Source organism: Nyctibius grandis, chromosome 18 (genome assembly GCF_013368605.1).
Source record: "Nyctibius grandis isolate bNycGra1 chromosome 18, bNycGra1.pri, whole genome shotgun sequence".
NCBI classification, from domain to species: Eukaryota; Metazoa; Chordata; class Aves; order Nyctibiiformes; family Nyctibiidae; genus Nyctibius; species Nyctibius grandis.
In genome coordinates, this window is record NC_090675.1 from 8,310,156 (window position 1) to 8,335,619 (window position 25,464).

At 57.6% G+C, this 25,464-nt stretch overlaps 1 protein-coding gene across 1 annotated transcript in view; it reads left to right on the top strand.

Moving 5' to 3' along the window:
- The first annotated feature begins 3,282 nt into the window (after window positions 1-3,282).
- DOC2B (double C2 domain beta) overlaps window positions 3,283-25,464 on the top strand; it is a 28,284-nt gene continuing 6,102 nt past the window's right edge. Inside the window, exons 1-4 of the mRNA XM_068415556.1 lie at window positions 3,283-3,615; window positions 13,629-13,708; window positions 19,356-19,430; window positions 21,551-21,660. Of these exons, the coding sequence (XP_068271657.1) occupies window positions 3,285-3,615; window positions 13,629-13,708; window positions 19,356-19,430; window positions 21,551-21,660 (596 nt within the window). The 5' untranslated portion in view covers window positions 3,283-3,284. The remainder of the gene's footprint in view (window positions 3,616-13,628; window positions 13,709-19,355; window positions 19,431-21,550; window positions 21,661-25,464) is intronic.

Consider the following 25,464-nt stretch of genomic DNA (forward strand, 5'->3'; position numbering starts at 1 on the left):
CAGAGTGGCTCTGCTCCCTGCCACGCTGAGCTCTTGGTCCCGCTGCTGGAAGCAGCCACGTGGTGTTTGAAGTGTCGCCCCTCTTGCCGGGCTGGCGAGGACGCCAGTGTTCCCCATTTCGGGGAGATGAAGGCCACGTGTGTGGGTACTGCAGTAGCTCTGAATCACTCCGGCAGCGTGAGGGATCAAATCAAGTCACATTCCAGGGCATTAGACAGACGGTGGGAATTAAAAGCTTTACCTGGAAACTGGCTTTGTATCTCCACGCCTTGCTTTTGTCTCCCAGCCCGACTCTCTATTTTTGTCCCTTTCACCTTCTGTGTTGTCGTGCGTCACGTATGGCAGGGCTTGGTGCCTGGGTGTGCAGCCAGCCCTGGCCACATTCGGGGAGCCCTCAGGAAATACGGGGCTGTGCAGCCTGGGTGTTACAGCCTCTGTAACTGTAGGGCCAGGAGGAAACGTTCAGGCATTGTGAGAAGGTAGGAAACTGCTATCAAAACCAAGCTGCTTTGGGACTCATTAAAAGCTAAGGAAAGGCTCCAGCTGCTTTCAGTAGGCTTGGAATAGGTAAGAGACTAGAAAGTCCCATCTGGACTATTAGCAGTAAGTCTTGTTTTTGTTTCTTTCAGTTTATAAGGTTTGGGGACAGGGTCTCCCCTGGGGCCAGTCCTGCCCTGACAGCAGGGAGGTTTGCCTGCTTCAGCTCTGTCTTTGCTTTTCCCTTGATCTGGTCCCCGCATGCACCCTGCCCCTCACGTCATCGGTCGCTCTCTGCATCCCTGGGTGAGCTGAGCATCTCCCATCGGTGCTGCTGGGCCTTGATCCCGGCCATGGGCTGTCAGTGGTGCAGGGCAGCTTTCAGGGTGGAGGCAGAGCTCAGGGGTCTCACCTGAATTCCCAGAGCCTTGATTTTCTGACCTTTAAAACAATCCTTGTCTATTTGGATCTTGTGCTCTGAGGAAACATTTGAAATAATGATGCTTTTGTAACGGTAATAATAACATCAGGCTCTCATATGTAACTTAATTTTATTTATTTATTTATTTGCCCTTTCTTAGAGGGAATTGCTGCTATTTTCTGGGCATCAGGCCCAATTTTTGCTTCGTTCTGTCTGAGTCCACACTGCATCCTGGTTGCTGCACCCAAAGATGGAGCCTGTGTGGATGAGCAGATCCAGGCTGCTCCAAACCTGTAGGCAGCTCTTTGTGCCTTGCCTGACGTTCCCACCCATCATCCTGCCACCAGCAAGGTTTTCAACCCCAACTACACCACTGCAAAGCAGGTGGCATTTCCATCTGAATTAATATACTAGGAGTCCTTGGATGTGGGAAGGGGCTTAAAGGGTCTCAGGCTGGATCCTCTGTTGGACCTTGCTGGAGGAGAGCGGTTTGTCTCTTGGCAGAGCAGCACAGATCACCTCCGTGCAAGGGGCAGGAGCCACCTCGAAGGGAAAATACAGCAGAGGGAGGAAGGAGCAGCTGAGCAGTCTCCTGTTCTCCCAGGTCATTAGAGCATCCATGTGCATCACGTCTAGGTACAGAGCGATGACAAGTTTGGATGCTTCAGGAGAGAAATGTTCGCTTCCCGGCGAGAAGTAAATGAGTTTGCCGAGTGTCAGTATGTTATGAGTCAGGGATGTTCGTTAACGTTTACCAAAATCTGAATGAAAACTGAATTCTTCCTTAGACAAAAAGGTTGGGTGTCATTTTGCTGGGTTTTGGGGAAAGTTCTCCAAAGAATGGAGCTTTATTTTTAATAGACATCTGCATGCCAGCCTGCAGGAGACTGCAGTTCTGTGTGCATTGATACGGGATCTGTGTGTCGTCAGGTTACCTGGAGGTACCAGCTGTGATCGGCTTGACACGGTGGTGGGTGACCAGCGCGTGCCGTGTGTCCCAGCTTTGTGCCAGACCCACCACGCCTGAGCCAGCAGAAAGTCTGCACTGGAGGAGCTGCCCCTACGAAATATTTCATACACATTTTCCTGGGCAGGGTGAGTTTCTATGCAGCATTTTGCACCATATTCTCACAGCATTTCTCTTCTGGCACTTATTGCTCAAAAGCCCACTTCCAGTAGGTTGTGGCACCACAGAGTTATTGATTTGAACACAGGAGGAGATCAGGTAAAAACACCAGTTTGAGATCAGCTCCCTGAGCAAACCGCAGGTCAGCAGTTACCAGGGAGCCTGTCCCCTTCCCGGCGGGTGACGGGGCCCTGTCCCTGCCCAGAAAGGTTGCCGGAGGAGTGCTGAGTGTGGCCACGCTGGCTGTGGGTCCTGGCCCAGCCCATCGCTCGCTCCTCTGCGATGCTTTACCTGCTGCGTTGCTCTGTGCCAGCAGCCACAAGCAGGCTGGGAGAGGCTGTGCTGGCTGGGCTGCGAGCAAGTGCCATGTGTTGCTTCAGTCCCTGGTGCGTTCCCAGCCCCAGAGGCTGCGGGCAGCTCGCCCAGTGCACCCGGCTGGTGCTGAGCTCCGGCGGGGGCATCGCTGCGGGCTGGGGCCAGCTACGGCAGCGGGGTGCCCAATATGGGCTGCCCCCGCGAGCAGTGGTGTGGCTGGAGCTGGGAGCGGGCTGCGTGCTGCCCGCGCCCCTGCTCAGTATGCAGCAGAGCACCTCGCTCACGCAGCCCCGCAGCGAGCCGGGAGGGCACGGGGGCTGCCACGGCCCGGGGGCTGCCACGGTCGCCACGGCTGGGACAGCCCTGCTTCCCTCTCCGCAGCGCGCCGGGGATGGGACGCAACAGGACAGCTGCTCCTGACCCTGCGTGGTGACCTTCCCCCCTCCGGAGAGGTCTGGCGGGGACCGACCCCACTTTGGCAGGGAGATGGGGTGAACGGGTGCGGGGAGATGGGCTTTGACCCAACTTCTGCTTTGCTCCCCCCAGGCACGGCGGGGCTTTGCTGGGGAAGGGGCAGGGGGCTGGCTGCCCACGCTGGCGGCCATGCGGCCGGGGCGGCCACAGCCCTCATTCCTCCGCTGCTGGGTACCGCTTTGTTGCTAGCTGGTGACATCACCCGAGAGCCCACCCCCTGCTTCTTATCCGTCTCTCTGTCTCGCTCACTTATTCACAGGCAGCACTGGCAGGAGCAGGGGCTGTGCGAGAGCCGGAGCTGGCGGCAGCAGCATGCGTGCGGCGTCTGAGGCTCAGGGCACGAGAACCACGTAAGGTGCCCGCCGGAGCCTCCCCCCTCGCCTACCTCCGTTTCCCCAGGCAGAAACTTCACGGCTCCCTCACGCACAGTCCGGGCTTCTCCGGGGGAGCTTGGCGCCGACAGCCGCATGCATGACACTCCGAAAAGGAGAGAAAATGACCATAAGTATCCAGGAGCACATGGCTATTGACGTCTGCCCCGGCCCCATCAAACCCATCAAGCAGATCTCCGACTACTTCCCCCGCTTCCCCCGCGGGCTCCCGGCCGCCGTCGGCCGCAGCGGTGCCCTGCGCTCCGCCGTCAGCCAGCCCTCCGTCAGCCCCGCCGAGGGCCCCCGCGAGGACGACGAGGACGTGGACCAGCTTTTCGGGGCGTATGGCACGACGCCCACCGAGCAGCCGCCCAAGTGCCAAGCGCCCGAGGAGGTGGTGGATCCTGAGGGCTACGAGTCCGACGACTGCAGTGAGTTCCTAAGTTTCCACGGGAGTTTACTGGGTGTTGAGGGCAAGGGTGGGTCTTAGGACTGGTCCCCCATCTTGCTGCCTGAGCTGTGTGCCCTTCCCGGCTGCCGGCCATGCTGTCCATCCCTGGGATTACGTTGCAGCAGTGACAAGCCCTCTGCTCGAGCCAGGGAGGCTGTCACAGCACAGCTCCGGCGCTGCCCCTGGGTGGAGGGAGGCCCTGGGAGTGTCCCTGCTGCAGCCAGGCTGGCCGCTGAACCCAAACTAGGGAAGTCTCCCAAGAGCCACCAGTTGCTGGGCTTTGCCGTTGTGGTTCATGCACTTCTCTGTCTTGTCCCTGCTCGGCTCCTTGCCTCCGAAGGCTGCCAGCTGGGTTCAGACCCTTCGGGTAATCCGCCTCGGTGGTGCAACCTGCTCCAGGCACCCTGCTGACGAGCTGGCGATACGCTCCAGCATCGCCCGGCTTCACACCGGGGAGATCTGTTCAGAATGACATCCGCCCGGGAAATCTCTGCCCTCTCCCTCGGCAAACTCTGGCGTGTCATTCCTCACCCTCCAGCTGCAGGCAGAGCCCTGCATGAGACCAGGGGGGGCTTGGGTTCTGGTAGCTGCAGGTGTTTGCAGTGAGGTTTAACCCCTCCCCACCCAAAACGTCCTTCCCACCCAGCTCGATGGAGCTTGCAGGCTGCAAAGCAGCTGCTGTCTGGCTCTGCTAGCCACGGTGGCTGGGGTAGCGTCGCGTTCCTTGAGGTTGGTTAAAACACAAGGTCTCTGTTCAGCCCAGCCTTTAGGGGCCAGATCCTGTGAGGGGCTGAGCACAAAGTTTGAAGCCGGGAGATGCCGAGGAAGGGAGTCGGTGCTGCTGAGAGGTGCTGCGTGCTCGTCCTGGGGGAAGGAGCAGGCTGAGCTCCCGCGACGCTGAGCTGTTTACGGCCCAGCGCTGGGCAGGCGGTGCCTTTCCCTGTGCAAGATGTCACAGCGCTGCCGGGCACTGGGCTGCTGCCATCTCTGCCACAGCCTGGAGCGTGACTGCAGGCAGAGCTCCCCAAAGGGCTGTGCTTGCTGCCCCCGTGCCCCCCTCTGCCTGCCGGCCACCAGCCGCGGCTCGGCGAGAGGCTGGGACTCTGGGGCAAGCCCCAAACTGACTCTCCCTCTCTCCTTACCCGTGTCGGGGTCACGCTTTCTTTGGAGGAGGCAGGAGCCACTGTGCTCCCAGGGAGAACATCTCTGCTGAGCTGCGTTTGTCCCAGCCGGGCGCTTAACGGTGACTTTAACCAGATTTGGGTTATTTGCTGCTCTAATTATTATATCGTGTTTGCTTATCACGGCAATAGAAATGGGAGCAACTGGGCTTCAGGGGCAGAGGTGTGCACGGGAGCTGAAGTGCTCGGGGCCCTGGGACACAGCGCTTTCACTGGGTAACTCACGGGGGAATTACCCAGGGCGCTGCCTTCTGCACTGAGCCCCGCCAGCGATGCTGGGAGCGGCTTGGCTCGGTGCCGGGGGCTGGCGGGTGTTTGTCTCACCCTGGCTGGTGTTAGGAAGAGTGTTTCTTGCAGCGTAACAGGTGTCAGGCAAACTGCTGAAGCTGTTCTGCCAGATGTGGTGGGTTTTCTGTTGGCAAAGGCACAGCGATGCCAGGAGGTGGGACTGCTGGTGGCACATCTCCGGGGACAGCGCAGGATGGTCCCAGCCGCTCTCAGGGCACTGGTTGGCATAAATGTGCAGGATGAGACTGTCACTCCTCCATGTTTAGCAGCCAAGGTGCAAAGCCAGACGAGGGCTCGCTGGCCCCGTTTCCCAGGCGGGAACTGGGAGGGGATTTGTACAGCCTGACTTGAGCCCATCGGCTGTGCTGGGGAGTGTCTTTCAACTCCCCCACGTCCCCAGCGGGTGATTCAGGGCTGCTGCATTAGTCACCTGCACTAAATTTGCCCTGGGGATCCTGTCTCTGGCTGTACGGCAGGACAGCGTCGGGGGTTAGGTGGTGTCAGGTCCCTCCGGTGACACGAGGGGTTCAGGGAGTTGACCGAGGTCTCTGGGGATGGTGGTGTTGGAGCCTGCGTGCAGCGCCTGCAAGTCGAGGGCTTGCCGGGCAGGGGTGCTTCACGCCTCGCTCCCCAGAGATGCTCCCAGCACAGCCCTTGGAGAGGTGCAGGGAGAGGGATTTTGCCACGGCAGGATCCATCAGGAGGAGGAGGAGAGGACGGCTCCTTCCCCTTTGTCCCACCTGCCTGCAGGTTTCCCTCCTCCCAACACCAAAGCGATGGTGCTGGGTGGGAGGAGTAGAGCTGCCCCTGCCTGGAGAAATGCAGTGTTTCTCTGGGTTTCCCCTACACTCGTTCCTGCCCAGGGTTACTTCTCCAGCCTGGTGTTTCTGGGTTTCCAGCAGCACCGGGCTGATGGGTGACGGGGCTGCATTGCTCGGTCACCACAGCACTGCAGGGTGGCATCGGGCAGGGGCTGGACCAGCCTCCCTCCTGCCCTGCGACACCCTTGGGCATTTGTCACGGGCAGATGGCACCGGTCACTGGGAGGTTGATGCAGAGGCTCGAGCTGATGGCTCTGGGGCATGTGGGGCTGAGGCCAGCGGTTCGGGGCACCGCAGTGCAGCCCTGGGGAGCTGCGGAGGTGCTGAGGAAAACAAGCGTGGTCCCCGCGGGGCAGCCGTAAGCAGCCTGTTGAATGCAGCGAGTGGAGGGGAGCGGGCAAGGCTGGGGAGCTGGCGGAGCAGATAATGAGCGGAAACGTTGGGGCTGGCCATGGGAATGGCACGGAGCCAGCCTAGTCCTGCCAGCAGCGATGCTGTGAGGATTCGCAGGGTCCTGGTTGGCACCCCCTGCCATACCAGGGCCTTCGGGAGACCCTGGGAGAGGGACTCGTCACTGCCCTATGTCCCTCTGTCCCACCTCTGCAGGGACACTCAGGGACCGGAGCCCGAGCTGTGCAGGGCAGGGCTCATCCCGCAGCAGGTTTGTCCCCAATGGAGCTGCTGAGGAGGGGGAATGAGGCAGGAGAGGTGGGGAAACGTGTGCTTGGTGCCAGCCCTGTGGAAGGGTGGCTTGGTGCCGTGAGACCAGCGCTGGCATCTGCTGGGAGCTGCGAGGACCAGCGGGGATTTGGGGATGGGAAGCGGGGAATTCGCTCCTACTGCCTCGGGACACCCAGCTCTCACCTCCTCTTTGGTTCCCCTGGGTGGTGGCCGGTGACAGCAGTAGTGGCCTGTCCCCTGAGGTCCCCAGCCACCGGCGATGCTTCCCACCCACCCCGTCGGGTGGTACACTGCTGGGGGAAGTTTGTTCACAAGAAAAACAAGCCAATGCCAGCGAGGTGGCAATGTGCCACCTGCGCGGAGCCGGGTCTCGTCTCCTGTCCCCCCCATTGCGGACAGATCCCTGCACCTCGAGCCGCTGCACTTTCCCCTCGGCAGCACCAGCGTGAGTTTGTGCCTGACAGATTTTTAAAGGTCTCTGAAATCTCTGCACAAGCAGCACAGAGGTAGAAGCGTGGTCCCTCTGAGGGAGCGCTGCCATGGCTGCTCTCGCCGGGGGACAGCGCTGGAGGGAGTGACCATCCTTCTGTAACGTGCCAGCGAGTTTCCAGCCCTTGAAGAAACGCTCTGGCCCCCTGAGCTGCTGTTTGGCTTCGGAGCAAGGCTGTGGCCGGCGCTGGGATTCCCCCCCTCCTCTGGACGCGTCTGGCTCTGGGTTTTCGGATGGAGAGCAGGGGGCTGCAGTGGGAGGGGGCCTTCCTGGAAGAGCTGCCCCGTACTGTTCCTGCCCGTGCTCCGGGGCTGTTTGTACCTGTACAAACCCAGCCGACGTTACAGCGTGACCAGCTTTGTTCAGGGGAGGAGCAGGCTCGCGAGCTCCCGAGCTGCAGCAGCACAAAAACCACTTCTCCAGACTCCAGCTGCGAGGCCTGTCCTGGTGCACGGCTGCTCGTGACGCCCGCTGCAAGCAACGCCGCTGAAGTTATTTAGGAAGACTTTTATTTTGAGTGAAGAAGATAATTAGGTAGGCAAAGCCATCATGCAGATATTAATTACTGGCTGCTTAAAGACGTAAAGAAGAATGAAGGTCTGAAGGGGTGCAAGGTTTGCAAGTCACCTGGCAATGCCTGCAGCCAGACAGAGGGAGGTGGGAGAGACAACGAGGGGAAATGTGCGTTGAAACGATGAGGATATTTACTTCTGACACGCAGCTCCTTAGCATATGCTGCCACTGCTATTTATAACCTTTGAATCGTCTTTTCAATCCAGATAAGGCCAAAAGAAGTATTTTTTTACTTGGGAAACTAAACAAAGCACCGCTGATTCTAGCAGAGCCTGGAGCGTGGTTTTGCCAACAGTACCACGACCCGAGCTGCCTGCGCCAAAGAAACGTGTGTAGGTACCGGGCAGTGTCGGACCCGAGGTTTAAGGGCACCAGGGAGCTTGTAGCCCTCCCAAGGGAGACACGGGGCGTTAACCGAGGTGACTTTGGATTAACTCCTGTCTGGTTTCCTGCGTGATATGCGGGTGTGGGGAAGGTGCTGGCGTGGGGCGAGCTCGCCCCGTCGGTGGTCCAGGTGGAGGCTGCGCATCAGGTGCTCCTGGTCCTCCAAGGAGCTGAGGAGCCTTCAGCCCCCGGAGATGCTCGTTCTCAGGGGGTGGCCGTGGGCAGGGACACCCTGAAGTGCTGGAGATAAATGCGGGGCACCCCGTGAGGCCAGCACCCAAGGGCGAGCAGGGTCTGTCTGGGCATCCCTCCTCCAACAGCGGTGGAGGGACCATATGGGCTGTGGCCTCCAGCATCTGCTAATGAAGGAGCTGCGTGACTTCTGGTTAATGAGTCCTCCTCCTCCTCCCCAGCAGCCCGCGCAGCCCTTCACCCTCCCTGGTCCCAGCGTGCAGGGAGGATCCCTGCCCTGCAGCAGCTCTGCCACCCTTATGCCTTCGCTGACACCCCTTGCTCCAACGCGCTCGAGCCCAAGGGGTTCCCAGATCTTTCATCTTTGTATTTACCACTGAAGGCAGTTTTGGGGGGTTGTTAATTGCAATATTGTATTTCATTAAAGGAAGAGAGAGGGAGAGATTTGAAGGCCATCTCTAAATTGAAATTGCTGAAAGTCTAATTGCTGCTGACATCAGGGACCATTTAGTGCTGTAAAACATAATTGCATCTCTGAACTGTTCTGAGCAGATAAATGTTGCTCTGAACAGTCCTCCTGGAGAAGACAGAAGAGCTGATGAGCATCCATCAACCAGCCTCACAATGAAGCAACTCCCTGCTCCGGAGCTTGCCAGGGGCTGGCGCTGTGTCTCCAAGATGAAGAACTATTAATTGCCGTAGATTGTAAGTGAAAAACCCATGACGAGGCAGGGAGCAGTTGCAAGAAAGAAGAGTTGTGCTTGTTCCTCACTCCTGGTCCTGTTGAATTCATCCACATCCCTGGAGCTCCCAAGGAAGGAAGGTCTCGTGCCTGTGTGCTGGATCCAGTCCCTGCTGGGTTTTTGTGGGGGACTGGGAACACCCTGCCCTGCCTGCAGCAACGCACCAGAGTCCTGCCATGCTGCCAACTGGCACCACGTGGAACATCCACATCCCAGCATGGTGTGCTGCCCCCGGGACGTGTCCCAAAACCTTCCCCAGGACACCTTTGTATGGAGTAGCTCATGGTGATACTGACTTTAATAAGTGCCCCGTCTCCACCTGCCTCTGCCACCTTCCCCAGCTGATGCTGAAACCCGCAGAGATGCCTGTGGCCGTAGGGTCATGCCAGAGGTCAGTGCTACCATCAGACCTGGGGGCTTCCAACTCCTCAGCACCTTGCAGGATCCATCCCTGACAAGACACGCACCCTCTCCCTGTGGAGGCACATGAGTCGCAAGCAGCAGCCCAGGCAGGTCTGGACCAGGAACACCGTGGGTGCTGGGCAAGCTCAGCCCTGGCTGTGGGAGGCTGCTGGGACTGACGGTGCTGTTTTCCAGGGGTAACCCTGGGGGTTTCAGGGGCTCGCTCCCACGTGGCTCAGGGAGTCGGTCCTCGAGCTGTCCCGGCGCTCGCTGCCTGCGCTGCCCCATCGTGCACCTCTGGACCTGGACGAGGTGCTGCCACCGAAGCGATCTTCAGCAGCTCGGCTTTGAAATGGCACAAAATAATTTCTGTTCCTCCTGAGGAGTCATTTACCGGCATCTTACGTGGGGCTGTAAGTGCACAGAATTACTTGCTGCCTTTCAGGACCTTTAAAATTATCTCCATTGCAGAGGAAAATTAAAGCAATGGAAGAATAGGGACCTATCTTTTATAGTGCATTAAAAAATACCCAGCCTGAAGGTTACTGAACCCGTGCTTTCTGTAAGGGAGAGCTAATCCAGACAATCCCCAGCAGTCTTTTTACTGCTCCACTCTGATCTCCCTGGCACAAAATCCATGAGCAGATTATCTTGGGAGCAGCAATGCTGATAAGCAGAGGGACTTAAGGCTTTTGCACTTCTTTTTAATTAGTTCTATAGTGGGGTTTTTTTTGTGCACACCTCAGTTTCTCCCAGCGTAGAGCCTTGCTGGGCTTTCTAATGACAGTTGTGCCGCGAAAGCTTCCCTGACTTTGGAAGGTGAGGAGCCCACTCAATCATTGGTTCCCTCCTCTGCGGGATGTGCCGAAGCTTGTGGGTCCGTGCTGCAAGTGCCGGTGCCTCTTCAATGTCTTGAGCATCTCTTGGGCTGAGAAACTTCTCCCTGGGGTGTCCAGGCCACCGAGGAGGCAGATCTGCCACCCTGCGTGGGCCAGGCGAGGGCACGTAGCCTGCAAGGACAGGGGCTGGACAAGGGAGCAGAGCACAGATTTATCACCGCGTTTTGCCTTTCATCCCACAGGTATAAATAGAAGCTACTTCAGCCTCCCCGTCACCCTGGGCGCTGCTGGGAAATGTCAGCAATAAAGAATTTCTGCTCCACCAAGACGGGCGGTAGCGGCGCCGTGCCAGGACGCCGCGCTGCCCGCGGGCTCCAGGCGCGCTCACCCTACCCCTTGGCTAAGCCCGGAGATGCATCTGCCGGGTATGATGGCCTCTAATAATTTTGTGGCCCGCTGAATTAATCAAAATGCCCAAAGGTCAGTGGGAGAAGAGGCCGCATTCCTGGGCAAGTCAGATTTATTTTCCTTCGTAGAGCCTGTGTTAACTGCCAGACCCTGGCCGGCACCTTCCCATCCATCTCTCCCAATTCAGGGAGAGGAAAGAGGGTCAGAACCTGCTAATGAGTTCAGCTCTCCTAATGGGTGTTTTATCATTGGAGCAGAATAATCGTAATAATAATGATACATCCTGCCTGCTGCCTGGAGAGCGCAAAGCTGCCTTTGTAATGCCTGACAAAGACATTTATTTATATTTTTTTGTTTGCAGCCTGTGTGATTAGAGGGCAGCGTTCAGAATAGCTCAGTCAAGTTAAATACGTCTAGTAACAGCCCTTCCAGTCTAATTGCTGCCCTTTTCTTTTTTAGGCACTTGCTCCCCTAATTAGGAGCGCAATCGAGTTGCATCTCAGCTGCGAGGCCGAGGCCGGGTGGGAGGAGGAAAGCAATCAGAGAGGGGCGATTCGGCCACTAACAGGAGCTGGCTGCTGCAGCCTGGAGGCTCTGGGCCCGATCCTGCCGGCTGGAGATGGCTGGTCTCCCATGGCCGGGGCTGGATGCGCTGCCGGTGGTGTGCAGGAGGGGTGAGAGCGGTGAGACCCGTGCTGGTGTTTCAGAGTTGGGCTGCGGTCCCATGGGGGTTCACACGGCGCTGTGGTGGGCTGCGGGGTGGCTCCCAGCCCTGGATGCAACTGGTGTGTCCTGCTGGTGTCCCCCTCGTCCGTGCCCTCCCATCTGCTGGTAGCTCTGTGATGAATGGGAACTGCTCAAGGTTTGCTCGTGGGTGCCAGTGCTGGGGAGCAGGACCTTAGTCCCCAGCTGCAAACCAAGCGCCTGCTGCTGTCGTACGGTGCTTTTAGGTTTTGCCGGTCTCGCGGGAGCGGGGCTCCCCGCTGCCCTCACCCCTGGGGCGGGCTGCGGCGCCGAGGGGGCAGGAGGCTTTGTCAGTGTTTCCTGGCAGAAGTCTGTTTTCACGCCAAGCTTTTAATTTGTTTTATAAATTGCCCAATCCAGCAGGCTAAGCCACGGGCCCCCTTCTGTGATAAAAATAAAATAACAGCTTGAACTGGGGAGGGCCGAGCGGCAGGGCTGGCAGGAAGCGGCTGATTAAAGGGCAGGTGGAAATGATGCGGCTCCGAAACCGGAGGCTTCATCTTCCGCTCTCGAGCGAAAAAATGCAGATTTTTGCTGAGTTTCGCTGACTTGGCTCTCGCCCGCGTGCTGTGGAGCCTCCCGCTGTGCCAGACCCCGGGCTGGTGCTGTGACACGAGCTCCCCATCGCCGAGCACGGGCAGGGTCAGCCAGCCAGCAGCGCGCCAGGGCACTGCTTTCCTCCTCGCGTGATGTGGAGCAAGTCGGGCCAGTAATTGCTCTGGAAACGCCCATTCTCACCAAACCCGGAGATGATGCACAAGGTGTGGCAGGTTTGGCCTCACCCTGTATCACTTCCATCTTTCCTGAGCCCTGGCAGGTAAACCCCACTGATCTATGACTTACCTAAACCGATAGCTAACGTGCCGTGAAATTACTCCAGAGCAAGGTGAGGCGGGGGGTACATTATTCTGCCAGAAATCTCTCTGAATATTTGCTCTGCTTTGAAGGCAAGGTATTTGCTCCGGAGCAATGATTTTTATTTGCTAGCAGGCAAACCTGTAGCTCACTCGCAGTTGGGCTAGAAGATCGCTGTGAAATTGCAGCAGGAAGGTTTCGGTCCCCTGAACATTCGCCGCCTCCCGAGGCGCCTTGCTGCAGAGGCTGTTTACGCTGGGAAAAAAGCACCTTATTTCCTGCCATAAAGTTTGTCTAACTTACCTCGCAGGCAGCAAACCCTGCTTTGATATTAAGCAAAATTGTTCTGGTTTTTATTTTGGATTTTTTTTTCTTTCTCTGCATGCGCAGCGGGAAGGTGCAGTTACCTTGGAAACGGCGGTGGGATGCGGCACTCGGGCAGACCCCTTTTGGGAAGGTGGGCATGGAAAAGTGGGGGCTGCCGGGTCTGGAGCCGCCCGGGAAGCTCGAGGCTGGCGACAGGCAAAGCTGTGCTGGGGGAGATGCTGCTCCGCGTCCGGGTTTTGGTGTGCAAGTCGGGTCCGGGAGCCTTGGGGAAGGTTAAATCAGGTTTGGGGAAAGCCTGTCTTCTTAAGGCTTTGGGTTAATGCGACTTGCTCAGAATTTCTCAAATCAAACGTACTTTTGCTGCTGAGGCTCTTCTGGTTTGTTCTGGTCTCCTGCCCCTTCCCTGCGGTCCCGTCCCAGGAGCTGCCCCGGTGCTGCCGTTCCTGGGTTGCGGATGCCGTGAAGGAGCACTGCTCTGATTAAAAGCTGTTGGTGTTTTTCATTTTCACCATAAAAGTATTTCCATTCTTACTGGGTTTAATTTTACGGTTTGCAGCCAAACCGGAGCTGGGAAGGGATCGCACTGGTGGCTCAGTTGTTTGCAGGTGTCAGTATACAAATACATTCTGGGAATGCCAGCGGCGCTGGAGGGGGGAGATGTGACAGTGGGTCTCGGCTGTGTCCCAGCCGTACCCAGATCTTCCCGGCGAAGACCCTTCAGTTCCTGGGGGATGGGAGGCTGCTGGCTGCGGTGGGGCTGGCAATAGATGGGGGTGACCCGTGTGACAGCCCACAGAAGCAAAGCCTCTGGGCAGCCACAGCCCTTCATCCCTCTCGCCTGCTCTCCCAGGGCTGTGCCAGCCCCACCGGCCAAACGTGGGGATGGCCACCAGCCTCCCAGCATGAAGCCATGTTTTGTAACAGGGCTCACAGGAGGATGCTTTATGCTTTATAATGTTTGCAGCCATTTCTCTAGCATCTTCATCCACTCCTTTTGTGCTGAGGGAGTGAAGAGCCAGTGTTTGCTGGGCCCCGCAGGTTAATAACGTCTTTTCTCCTTCGCAGCCACACTGGGGACACTGGATTTCAGCTTGCTCTATGATCAAGAAAACAACGCTCTCCACTGCACGATCAATAAAGCCAAGGTATGTCTCAGCGCCGGGCGTGTGAGCAGCAAGGACTGAAAATGCCTGGAGCTGGCCACCTGTGTCCTGCGTTGTGGGGCCACCAGCGCCCTGCCAAACCCACGAGGCCACCCGTGCGCTGTGGCTGTGCCAAGCAAATGCAGCCGTGGGGACAGCGGGTGCCCACGTCCCTGGGTTGCACCAGGGGCTCTGGTGTCCCCGACTGTGGCCATCCCTTTTCCAGCTCCACTTTCATCCCAATACTCAGGGCTTCTGCCCTCTCCTTCCCCTCCATCCCTGCCTGTCAGGGCATTTCCAGCGGGATGGAGATGGCTGCTCATCCCTGTGACGAGAGAGTTACAGCTATTGATGCTTTTTAGAAAAGCACCCAACCTGATGTTGTTATTTACTTGACACTGTGACCAACTGTCAGTTTATAAATGGCTCTTTTAAATGCTGCTAATCATTGCCACAAAGTGCTCTGCCTCAGCGACTTTGCCGTCTGCGTGATTGAAGCAATTAGGGGTTTTTTTTTGCACATTTTGGAGCAGAAACAGATAACTGAGGTTCTGATTCTGCTTCTGGGCACATGGAAGGTGCTTCTGGGAGCTGCTCGGTTCCTCTCTGCTTCACCCGACACGAGGACCAGAGCAGGGAGGGCTCCAGGTCAACACGGCTGGGCCCTGACAGTGGTGGGTTGGTGGAAGAAGACCAAAATCCTTGTAGATCTTGGGGAGGGGTGGAGGGTCTTCACAGAAGACAGGAGAAACTGCAGGAGAAGGGGCTGTGAGGTGAGCCCCCAGGGGATCAGCCCATGCTGTTTGCCTTCATAGGATGCTCCTCTCCCATCCAGCTGCAACTGCCTTATTTGCAGCCCCCACAGCAGAGCCCACTGCGCTGGGTGCTGAGAATGCACGTCCCCACCCCAGGATCCTCCACATCTGGAGTAAGCCCCCGAGCACAAAAGCTTGGCTTTGGGGATGAGCGTGGGGGCAGCCCTGGAGCTGCCTCTGGCTGGGGGGTGAGTGTGGCACCCCCAGGTCCCCACACAGGGCTGAGGCACCCGGTGGGTTTTGCTTCCCCGCCTGTTGCCCGTGAATTCGCCGGCGGCCCCTGGGTCAGGCTTCCCTTGGCGCACTCGGGAGCAGTGCCAAGGAGGAGATTTCTAACTGGGTTTGCAGCGGGTGGAGGACGGGGAGGAAGGAGACCTGCAAGCGATGGCTCTAACAGCAGCGAGAGCAAAGGCAGGGCTGGCGAAGGGGAGCCCTGGTCCCCACCATGCCCACCCGGCTGCGTGGGTTGCTGACCCCGTCCCACGGGGCTGGGGGCACCACGTGGCATGGGCATCGCAGGGTGGGCAGACCCCCTCTTCCCTCCCCGCCGCTCTGACATTCAAGTGTTCGTAGCACTGTTCATTTCCATTCTGCTCTCATTCTCCCGTTTTTCTCTTTTATTTACATTGCCATCTGCTCGCTCTCATTTCATCTCTCGCCTGGGGAAAGCTGCCAAAACTTGACTACAAAAAGGTAAGGGCCAGGACCTGGGCTGCCGGCGGCGGTGGCCGCATGGCCAGTAGCAGTAGTGCCGTAGCGGAGGCGACGCGGTGGCTGGGGAGCCCCAGGGCCACACGCACGTGCCACAGCACGGTGCTGGGACGTGCGGTGCCCTTGGATCTGGGCTGGGGCTGGCTTGGGTATGGTGTCCCAGGCCCCAAGGAAGGTGCCCTCAGGACGTGTCTGAGCTCCAGCAGCTCCTGGAGCCTCAGTCGCTGCCAGCAGCTGTTAAAACCTGGGCTGTTTCAGCCATGAGAGAAGGGTTTTTCTTTCTCCCTTCGATAACCCCCCAAACAACCCTGTCTCTCCCTTCTGATCTTTTTGCTTCTATTTATTTTAATCCCCAGCAGTTTTATATCTGCTGATGTCCCTCACAAGTCCCACTATCACCTCCTGGGGAGTGGGAAGGGGGTTCATGGCTCCTGGAGGCACCGGTGACGGGTTAAATCCAATTGCTCGTGCTGCAGCCATCAGCTGCCATGTTGTGCCGGAGGTCGGGATAACGGCTCTGCGCGGCGGGGGTCTGCCCTGGTGCCAGCCGAGGCGTTTCTTGGTGTACATTCACAGTGGGATCTGCGAGATGCTGGGTGTTCCCAGACCCTCAGGTCAGCCTATGCCCCATGTTTGGATGGAGCTGGAATAGGGAGCGAAAGGAGGTTTGCTTTGTTGCGGGAGGTATGGCTGCGGGAGCCAGGAGCCGCGGGGCTATCCCCGGGCTGTCTGCTCACACCAGGAGCGAGGTGCTTGGTGCCTCAGTTTCCCTCATAGCACACAGATCTGCCCTGCTGTCAGGCACTTTGTGCCAACAGACGGATAGCTGGAAGCTGCTTTTGGAAGGCAGCAAGCGCCCGGCATCCCTGCAGGCTCTAGCCAGGGAAGTGAGGATGCTGGCTCCTTCTGGAGATGAACAGATTGAGGTGGGGCTGCTGTTGGTCCACATCTGGACTGTGAGGTGAGTCCTGCTGCCGCACCGCTCCCACGCTGCCTGCACCAGCACCAGGCTGTCACCCCTGCTATGCTTGTGTGAGCCCTGGGCAACTGTCAGGGCACCGGGGCTCACTGGCACCGCGGGGCCGAAGCAGACGCTGTCCTGGGGTCTCTCGGCGCCGGGGAGGTGAGGACCAGGACCCCCCATCGCTCCGCGGCTGGGGCCGGGCTGCGGGGGCGTGCCCAGCGTCCCTGCCATGGCCCTGTGCGGGCAGGAGCGGGCAGGCTGCCAGCAGCCGCCTCGCGCCGATGGCTCTGGGCCTTGGCAGCGGCCCTGCCCGTACGCTGCCTTTCACGCTTCAGGCGCGGCCGAGTTTGGGCACGTTGCAGCTCAGCTCAGATTGATGGGAGAATAAATCAGGGCAGTGTGGGAGCCCTCGGGGGGCTGCGGGAGCGTGGTGCGGCAGGCTGGCAGGAGGGCTCTCCCCTCACCGCCGTGATGGGGATCGGTGCTGTCACGTGTGGGAAACAGCCGGGCTGCTCCCGGGCCAGGCTGGGCGTCACCCCCCCATAAAATGGGATAGAAAAGGATAGGATTAACGTGCAGGCGCCAGGGCCTGTGCCCTGGCACGCCGTGCCGTGGCTTGGGTGAGGGGCTCGTTTTCTGCTCAGTCCTACAAAGCCCAAGCTGCTGCGCGGGGCGAGATAATAACCTGCTCTAGGGGGATCTATAGGGGCGGGAGGCAGCGCAGACAGCGTGGGGCTGCGCTACCCCATAGCTCCGTTGGTCTCCTGCTTTCGGGAGGGAGATGCCCTGGGCGAGCCTCGGGTGGCTGTGCAGGCAGGGGTGCAGGCAGCTCCCTGGCAGGGGCAGACCCTACCCATGCCGTACCCGGGCTGCTCTCCCTGCGCCGCTGGCTGCAGCCGCAGCTAGAAAAACACCTGGGAGTTTCCACCCTGCCGAGCATTTGGCTGCTCCCCCGCTTCCAACCGCAGCCGAGCGCTGGAGGTCTGCGCTGAGCATTACTTATGGATTTACTCATAAATATTTATCACCGCACGGAAATTCCCGTCTCGAAGCTGCAAGTCTTCTCCGGGCTGTTGGGGTGGAAGCACAGAGTTTGCCCCATTTCAGAATGGGATGCCTTGGCCCGGGAAGAGGTGTCCAGGCTGGTTTTGGGCAGCGGGGAGCCCGCTCACCAGGCAGGCAGCTCATCATGGGGCAAATGATGGAACGAATTCATCTCTGGTGACTTCTGTATGTCTCTAGCGTGGCGTTAAGCGGCAGCCCCATTAGCCCAACACGTAATTAAATCCTATTGATTACCTAAATGTCACTGGCACAGAGAGCAGCTGGGATGCAGCGGGGCTGTTGGTCTCTGTAGGGTTGCAGCAGGGATTTGGGGGTTGGGTAGAGGAAGGGAAAAGATGAGACTCGGTCTCGGCTCCATCGCCCGTGCTGTGATGCACAGCACCGTGAATTGGTCCCAGCAGGACTGGCCGGAACTGGGGCTGCGCTGGGTGAAGCCAGTGGGAGACTCTGCCCCGGTGTACGAGCCCTGTGGTCCTCCTCTGCCTCGTGGCTCCCTTGGAGCAGCTTTGGGCTGGAGGTCCCTGCGTGCAGGGGAAGCAACGGCGCTGGTCACCCTGCGTGTCCTTGGGAGGAGTCAGCTCCCACGGGAGCACCTTGGCAGGGTGCTCAGGTTCAATTCAGCCCTGTGCCAAACTCACATTGGGTGACGTGGGAGGGAGGTAGACGTGACGTTAGGAGCCGTTTTCCAGGCTCCTGTCACTCCATCTTCCATAGCACATCTATTAAAAAAGCCTTTAATAGCCTCCTCAGAAGGTAATTTAATTGAACTCAACTGGGTGAATTACAGAGCTGCCTGTCCTTCTCCATCCATTTTCATGGGAATTTGCTTGTTTGCTCCTGATTTCATTTGCCGCACAGCACCGGGCAGGTGGGGAGCCTCCGCTTGGCTGTGAGCAGTTGGGGTGCAGACAGGCTAAATAATCCCAGGGCTTTCGTGGTGTGCCCATTATTGTTTCCACTTAGGACCGGGAAAAATTAGGCTCCATTTTTCATGCTCCTGTGTTGCTTCCCTACCCCGTGGAGTTTGTTTCCATGCGGTCTGTGCAGTTATGGCTTTGGGCTGGGTTTGTGCATCACCCTTGGATAATTTTCAGCCTGCTGGTTGTTTAGAAGAAGAGCAGGTGTGTGTCCTCGCTCTGCCCGAAGCAGGATCAGCTCCAGAGCATCTCTGTAACAAATGTACAACCATTTTGGTTGGAAAGGCCCTTTAAGATCATCAAGTCCAACCTTTAACCCAGCACTGCCAAGCCCACCACTAACCCATGGCCCTCAGCACCACATCTACATGGCTTTTAAACCCCTCCAGGGATGGTGACTCTACCACTGCCCTGGGCAGCCTGTTCCAGTGCTTGACAACCCTTTCAGGGAATAAATTGTCCCTGATGTCCAATCTAAACCTCCCCTGGCACAACTTGGGGCCATTTCTTCTCATCCTATGGCTTGTTACCTGGGAGAAGAGACTAACAACTTCCTCCATGTCATCCTTTAAGAGCTGTGAGGGTCTCGTAGAAATCCATCAGGAATGGCTGCAGCGAGTTGTTTCCTTGTGTTTGTGCTCCGGTACCCCCAGATTTCCCTGTGGGTGGGTGGCCACAGCCTCCCACTGGCCTGGAAGCTGTTCTGCCTTCAGCTGTGTCTTAATAACGGGGAGAGTAGGTAGGTGCTATCACACCCTCTGGGAGCACTGAAAAGTACCGCCACAACAGCAGAGGTGTGTGTTTGCTCATAAGCGATTATTAAATGACAAAACCCTGTAATTTTAAACCTTGAAAATCACTGCGCTGATTTACTTACCCCCCAAATTAATTGTGCTCCGGGTGTCAGAGTCAGCTGCTGGAGGAGTGGAGAAGTGCTTTGTGGCCGATGCCGAGTGCGATTTCCCACGGCTCCTCCTCGGCACAAGGGCTGTGCAGCCCAGATCCTGCACCAGCCACACTCTCCTCCTTCCCCAATCCCGGCAAAACTGCACAATTACTCCGTGGACCAACGACCCCCCAGGGAAACAGGCATGGGTCGGTGGGCTCAGCGAAGCCGCCCTGCCTGCCCAGCCTCTCGCTGTTGCCCTAACTCTGGCTTTTTGCTGCTTCCTCTCCAGGGCCTGAAGCCGATGGACCACAACGGTTTGGCCGATCCCTACGTCAAGCTGCACTTGCTTCCCGGAGCCAGCAAGGTGAGACACCTTTTTGCTTCTCCTTCCCTTCCCGGGGCTGCGCCTTGCCCTTGGAGATTGGACCCGGGAGGTTCCCCGGGGAGAAACTCTGCTGGTTGCTGCGGCCAGACCTTGAGTCTCCTGCCCAGCTCTCACTCAGGCAAACAGGAGAGAGTGGAGGCAGGAGGTAATAACTGGGGCTAAAAATGTCCTTGCAGGGGTAGCAAGTGCCTGTCTGATAAACCACTGCCCAGGAGCTGGGTGCCCCTGGGAGCAGGGGGTGCGGACGCTGCGCTCCACGAGCCCCCGTAAGCCACTGAGTGGAACTATCTAGAGCCATAAACAAACCAGCTCCTTTTTTTTTTTTTCCCCCTTTTTCTTTTGCATTTAAAACTCCTCAGATCATAATAAAATAGAGTATAAATTGTAAGGGAAATATTTCCATCTACTTAGGTTCGGCGCTTGCTGGAGAGAAGAGTAATTAAAGATATTGATGTGTAGTGAGAGCTTGGTGTAACTGATGGGGATGTTGAATTTAAATGCTAAATGTATGTGTTATGAATATTAATTGCACTCTTATTTTACGCTAAAGGAAAGACCTTTTTGGGGGAGGTATATTTACTTGTTACGGTTCAGTTGAATTAATTCATAATGTTCAGGGCGGTAGAGGGAGTTTTTAACCACATTTCAAGTTCTGCTGGAAGCAGGAGAGCCAGGAGCGCTCTCATCAGCGATATTATCTGTCACTTCCATGTTTTGCAAATGCATTGATTAGCATTTCTGCTGGAGGTGGTTGAGATCTGCGAGGCGGAGGGAGGCTCTGAGCCGAGGGTAGCGCAGGAGCTGCAGACCCAGAGCAGTGGCAGGGGGACCCTCTCCTTGCCCTCGCGTCCCTCTTGTGCCTCTTTGTGCCTTGTTTCCAAACAGCGCTGCCCAGATCTGCCCTGGGAGGGGTGAGCAGATGTGGGGGGATCGCGGACGTGTCCTGGGCTGGATGTTTCTACACGACCATCCTGGCAGCAGGACGGTCCCCGGGTCCCTCGGGTGTTTCTGTCCCCGGGCTCTCGGGCAGCTGCGGCAGAGCCGTGGGGAGCAGGGTAGGATTCGCTCGCCTCGTGCTGAGGGCTCCGTGTGAGCTGGTGACTGACTGTTAAGTCATTCCAGATGGGAGAAAAAGGTTCTCCCAGAGCTCAGTTCCTCTGATTTAATTTGGGCCCCGTGCCAATGAGCTGCTGGGTGATGCTCCCCCTTGGCTAAACCCATTTTCCTTCCCGACCCCCCTGCGCCCCAGACTCAGGCCCCGGCAGGTCTGAGCAGGCGGTGGATGCCATCAGGTGCTTTCCCCACTGTCCTTGTCACCCCCTGGCAGGCTTTACCCTCCCTCTCTGGTACATATCTTGCTGCTTGAGCTGGAGCTGGGCGTGATGGCGACCGTATTGCCAAGGAAGGAGATAAAATAGGTGTGGGATGAAGCCTGGACAGCTCTGCTGTCACCCCTGGACATGCCTCTGGGCACCAGGGGTCAACTCGGTGTGATCAGTGTCCCCCGACCTGGGGGGTGGCTGTGTGCCAGGGTGCCCCATCCCTGCTGGGGACACAAGCAGCCACGACAGCCCCGCTGTCCCCAGCCTCCCCCTCTGCAGAGCTGCGGCGCTGGGGGGAGTTGCCTGTGTTAACAAAATGCGTCTCAAGGAAGTTATTTTGAGTCAGGCAGGAGCTGTGCTGGGTGCAGGAATGCAAATAAACAGCCGGAACAGCAAATTGGTATTTTTTAATGAACTTGAAAAGACATTTCCCCCCCCTCTTTCCTGCTGCTTAAATGAAATCCCCGTCCTCTCGCTGCGCTCTGCCAAGGCTCCCATCTTGCTGGCTGTTCCCAGCGTGCGGGGTGCGGGGTTGGATTGCTTTGCAAATGAGCCGCCGTGGCTCTGCCCCTCGGCTTGTCACTGCAGTCGGGGTGGATCTGGGCCACCCCAGCGAGGACCGGCCGGGTTACAGCATGGGGGCAGAAGGGCCACAGCACCACTTGCCCCTTTGTCTCCAAACTGTGCTTCCTTTTCTCCCCGTTCCCTGCCCATCGGTGCCCAGCCGATCACCTGGGGGCCGGGTCCCACTGACCGCCGTCTCCTTTGCTTTCCCAGGCGAATAAGCTGAGAACCAAAACGCTGCGCAACACCCTGAACCCCACCTGGAACGAGACGCTCACCTACTACGGCATCACCGACGAGGACATGATCCGCAAGACCCTACGGTAGAGCCCCGGGGCGGGGAGCAGGGTGCTGAGCCCAGCACCGGCACGGGGACGGGTGTCCTTTCCCATCCCTTCGGGGCCACCCCACGCATCCCTCCCCATCCCAGTGGTGATTTCCTGGGGCAGCCCACAGGGACCCCCATGCCCCAGCCCCACAGGAGGACGGTCCTGGCAGCTGCTCGTGGCAGAGTTATTACCCACCAAAACCTATAACTTGTGTGTGTGCCCTGCACGCATCCATCACCCCCGCGGTGACCGACGCTGGATTTAAAGGGAGCCTGGGCTGGAATAGCCGGTGAGGAGCGTGGTGAGGAGTGTGGTCCTGCTTTGTCGTTAACTTCATAGCTCACTCGCTGGGCTCCTGCCTGCACAGGGGCTGTTATTTGGTTTTAACCTCTTCATGACCAGCTGTGGCAGGCACGTGTTAAGGCTTTGCGGTCACATCTTGCTGAGAAAATCTCCCTGGGAAAGCTCTGGGCCCCTTTCAAGGCTGATTTTTTTTGAAAGAAAGCCAGAGGTATCAGTGAATTATGGTCCAACTAAATGAAGTGTTTGCATTTATTCTGTTCTCTGTTTGGTTCAGTGTCTGTGTGTTCAGCATCTCCCAGCAGCATCTCCCAGGGGCTGGGGGACGTGGTGTGGGGCTGGAGGTGGGCGGGGGCAGCGTGGTGGGGCTGTCCAGGCTCAGAAGTGCCACTTTGCGGGGTCAGAGCCCTGTGAATGCAAAGGTTTGCATGTCTTGGCCACCGTCCCACCTGGGTGAGGGCAGGGGGTGACCGGGAGCCTGTGGAGACAGATCCTGCCCAGGGAGGGTGCGGGGCAGCCTCGGCCGCTCCATCACCTCTCTTATTGGAGATGGCTGCGCAGGAGGATTTGCTGTAAGATCTGCTGTCAGACAAAGGAGGGGTTTGCATCCTGCTCCGAGGACTCGGGGCTTTGCCAGCTCTGGGGCTGGAATCCGACCTCCCTTATTTGCAGCTAGCCTGGGAGTTTATTATTTTCCCCGCGACGAAAGCGCGAAGCTGCCTGATGAAAGGTCCTGCTCGGAGGTGAATTTGGGCAGAGCTCACCTGTTGTTTGCAATGTGCATAGAGATGAGAAATTTAGCGCCGCAGATTATTACTTCACATGGAAAATATTAGTCGTGCTGAAAGTGCTGCAGGCTTGTCGGGCTGGGAAGCCTCGTTTATTATTATTATTATTATTATTATCGGTGGGTATTTTTTTTTCTTTTTTCACTCCAGGCTTTGAAGTTTTCAGTCTCTTCAAGCATGGAAATCGGTTTGTAGAGAGGTGTTTGGCTGAGTTGTTTGCTGAAATGTGCCAGGGAGCAGAGGGGCTTGACCCCCACCTTTTCGGGGCCCTGGTAGCTGCTTCTCCTCGGGGAAGGGCTGCTCCAGGAGGCAGCAGGGGGGCACGCAGAAACGTGTGCATGGGCCAGGCTGGGTTTGTCCTTGTCCTTCTCCCTGCAGAAACCCCGCTGTTTCTCCTCTACGAGCCTCTCCATAACACGTGCGGCAACGGCCCTTCACCCTCCCGGTGCCGCTTCCCGCAGGAAGCATCTCCCACGCTGTGTGTTGTGCTGCCGTCGGTGCTTCGCTCGCTGTGCCCGTTATCCTGGCAAAATACCTCCTCCTCTGCCAGGAAAAGCTGACTTCAAAGCTGCGGGGACGCTGGCTGGCCTGAGCTCATCAGGGGAGGCTCCTGCTGGGCGGCTGCAGGGAGTTGGAAGAGCATGAGTGATGCTGCCCTGGGTCTGGGAGGGGATCGCTCCCCAGGTGCCTCCTTGGTGCCGAGGCTCATGGAGGGGCAGGGAACGCCATTGCAGAGTGTCTTTAATGTAAAAATAATAGCAGAGATCAAAGCTGCCGCGAGCCTTCGCCTCCCTGCTGCCTGGAGAGAGGGTGATGCAGCAGAAAAGCTGGAAAAGCACCCAAAAATCTTCCCTGCCCTCCTGGGCTGCGGGTGGGATGTGTCCAGCGTGGGTTGGTGGGTCGGTGTTGGCACGGGGCACTCTGCCAGTGCCCACAGCCCTCCTGGGGGACGGGTGGCATTCGCCCCATCGCAGGGGCCGGAGTAGGGGCATCCTCTGCCTCCTTGAGAGCGGGGTAACGGCTCCCCGCTTGCCCAAGCCCCCCAGCCCCACGCCATGCCCTGACAGGCTGCCCCTCCATCCCCGTGTGGCCTCGTCCGAGCTGGTCGAGTGACTTTGCTGTGACAGACCCAAGCCCCCAGAGCCATTGGGGATCACCTCCCCAGGCAGGGCCACCCCCACGGGGCAAGGAGAGGTGAAGGCAGCCCGGCTGATTGCGCTGGCAAGCAGGATTTTGTTAATGAATCAACCCCCTCAAAAAACACCAGATACTTGAGAGTTCATGAAACGCAGCAGGTGGGAGGATCTTGAAAGGTCTCATCCATTCATCGAATTAAATATCCTTGGGTCTAGCCCAAGGCTTAACAGCAATGAAACCACCCACCAGCCGGAGAGAAGGCAAAGTCAGAGCACTCAAAAGATGCTGGGCATGGAGGGTGGGGATGGCTGGGCTCAGGGGCAGGTTCCCTGCCAGCACCGGGGGGTAAATCCCACCCGGCAGACCCCGTCCGCAGGCACCGGTGCTCCCCACCTGTGGTCTGGGCACAGCCGTGCCGCAGCAGCTCGGTGGTGGGACGCTGGGGTGCGTGACAGGGCCAGGCAGGGGAATGCTGCAGGGGAAATTGGAATGGGCAGAATATGATTGCCTGCATTTAAATAATACATGTGATAGGCAATAAATAGATTGTATTCATAATAAATACCAGAGCTGTCCAGATATTAGATACAATTATTCATATCCAGATATATTGGCGAAGTGATGCATTATTCATACGATACTCAGCTAGCCCACGAATGCCAGGAATTCTTTGTTTAATCATGTGTTTGACAAACATAATGACTCATTAAATGTATTATTCAGAAAATAGTATTTGATCAGATCTAACAGGCGTGCTGCAGACACTCGGAGATTTGGGGTCTCAGATTGCTTTACTCCAGAAGTGCTGAATGAGGTTTGCTCTGGAACCACAGACACACTCATAATTTCATCTAACTTTTACTGTGGTTTCTGTGCTCAGACTTTGGGGCATTTTGTGATGGAGGCCAGCACTGGATCCTCCTTTTGATTTTAGGAGAGCTGGACAGTCCCAGGACGCTGCCTTGTTCTGTTTTCTCTCCTTGCCAGGCGTTGCCTGTCCTTAAGCCAAGCAGGCATCACCCGCGCGTCCGCTCCTCCAGCGAGAGCCTCCTGCCTTGCTAGAGGGGCCTTAAGGGAGCTGAGATACAGGAGATGCATCTTCAGGCTCTGCTGCCCGTTACATGCGTGTGCGCTATGGAAAAGGGTCCTCGCTGGCCCCCGTTCTCCCCTTCCCGTGGCGGGGAAGAGGCCGGAGGAACGTGTGTGTGAACAGAAGCCGTGAGTCAGCGGCGCGGGGCTGCTTGAGCTGCGCGGTGAGTCAGGGCTGTAACCCAGGAGCCCGGGCGGAGTGGGAGGGAGGAGAAGTTTGATGAGCAGCGATTGTTCACTTGCTGCTTGGTTTTCTTCCGAGGTGTTTTTTCACAGCCTTTAACTTAGAGATCAGGACCCCTCAGTGGAAACTGTCACAGAATCACAGAATCAAACAGGTTGGAAGAGCCCTCTGGGATCATCAAGTCCAACTGTTGCCCTGACACCACCATGGCAACTAGACCATGGCACTAAGTGCCATGTCCAGTCTTTTCTTAAACACCTCCAGAGATGGTGACTCCACCACCAAAAGCTGTCAAACCAA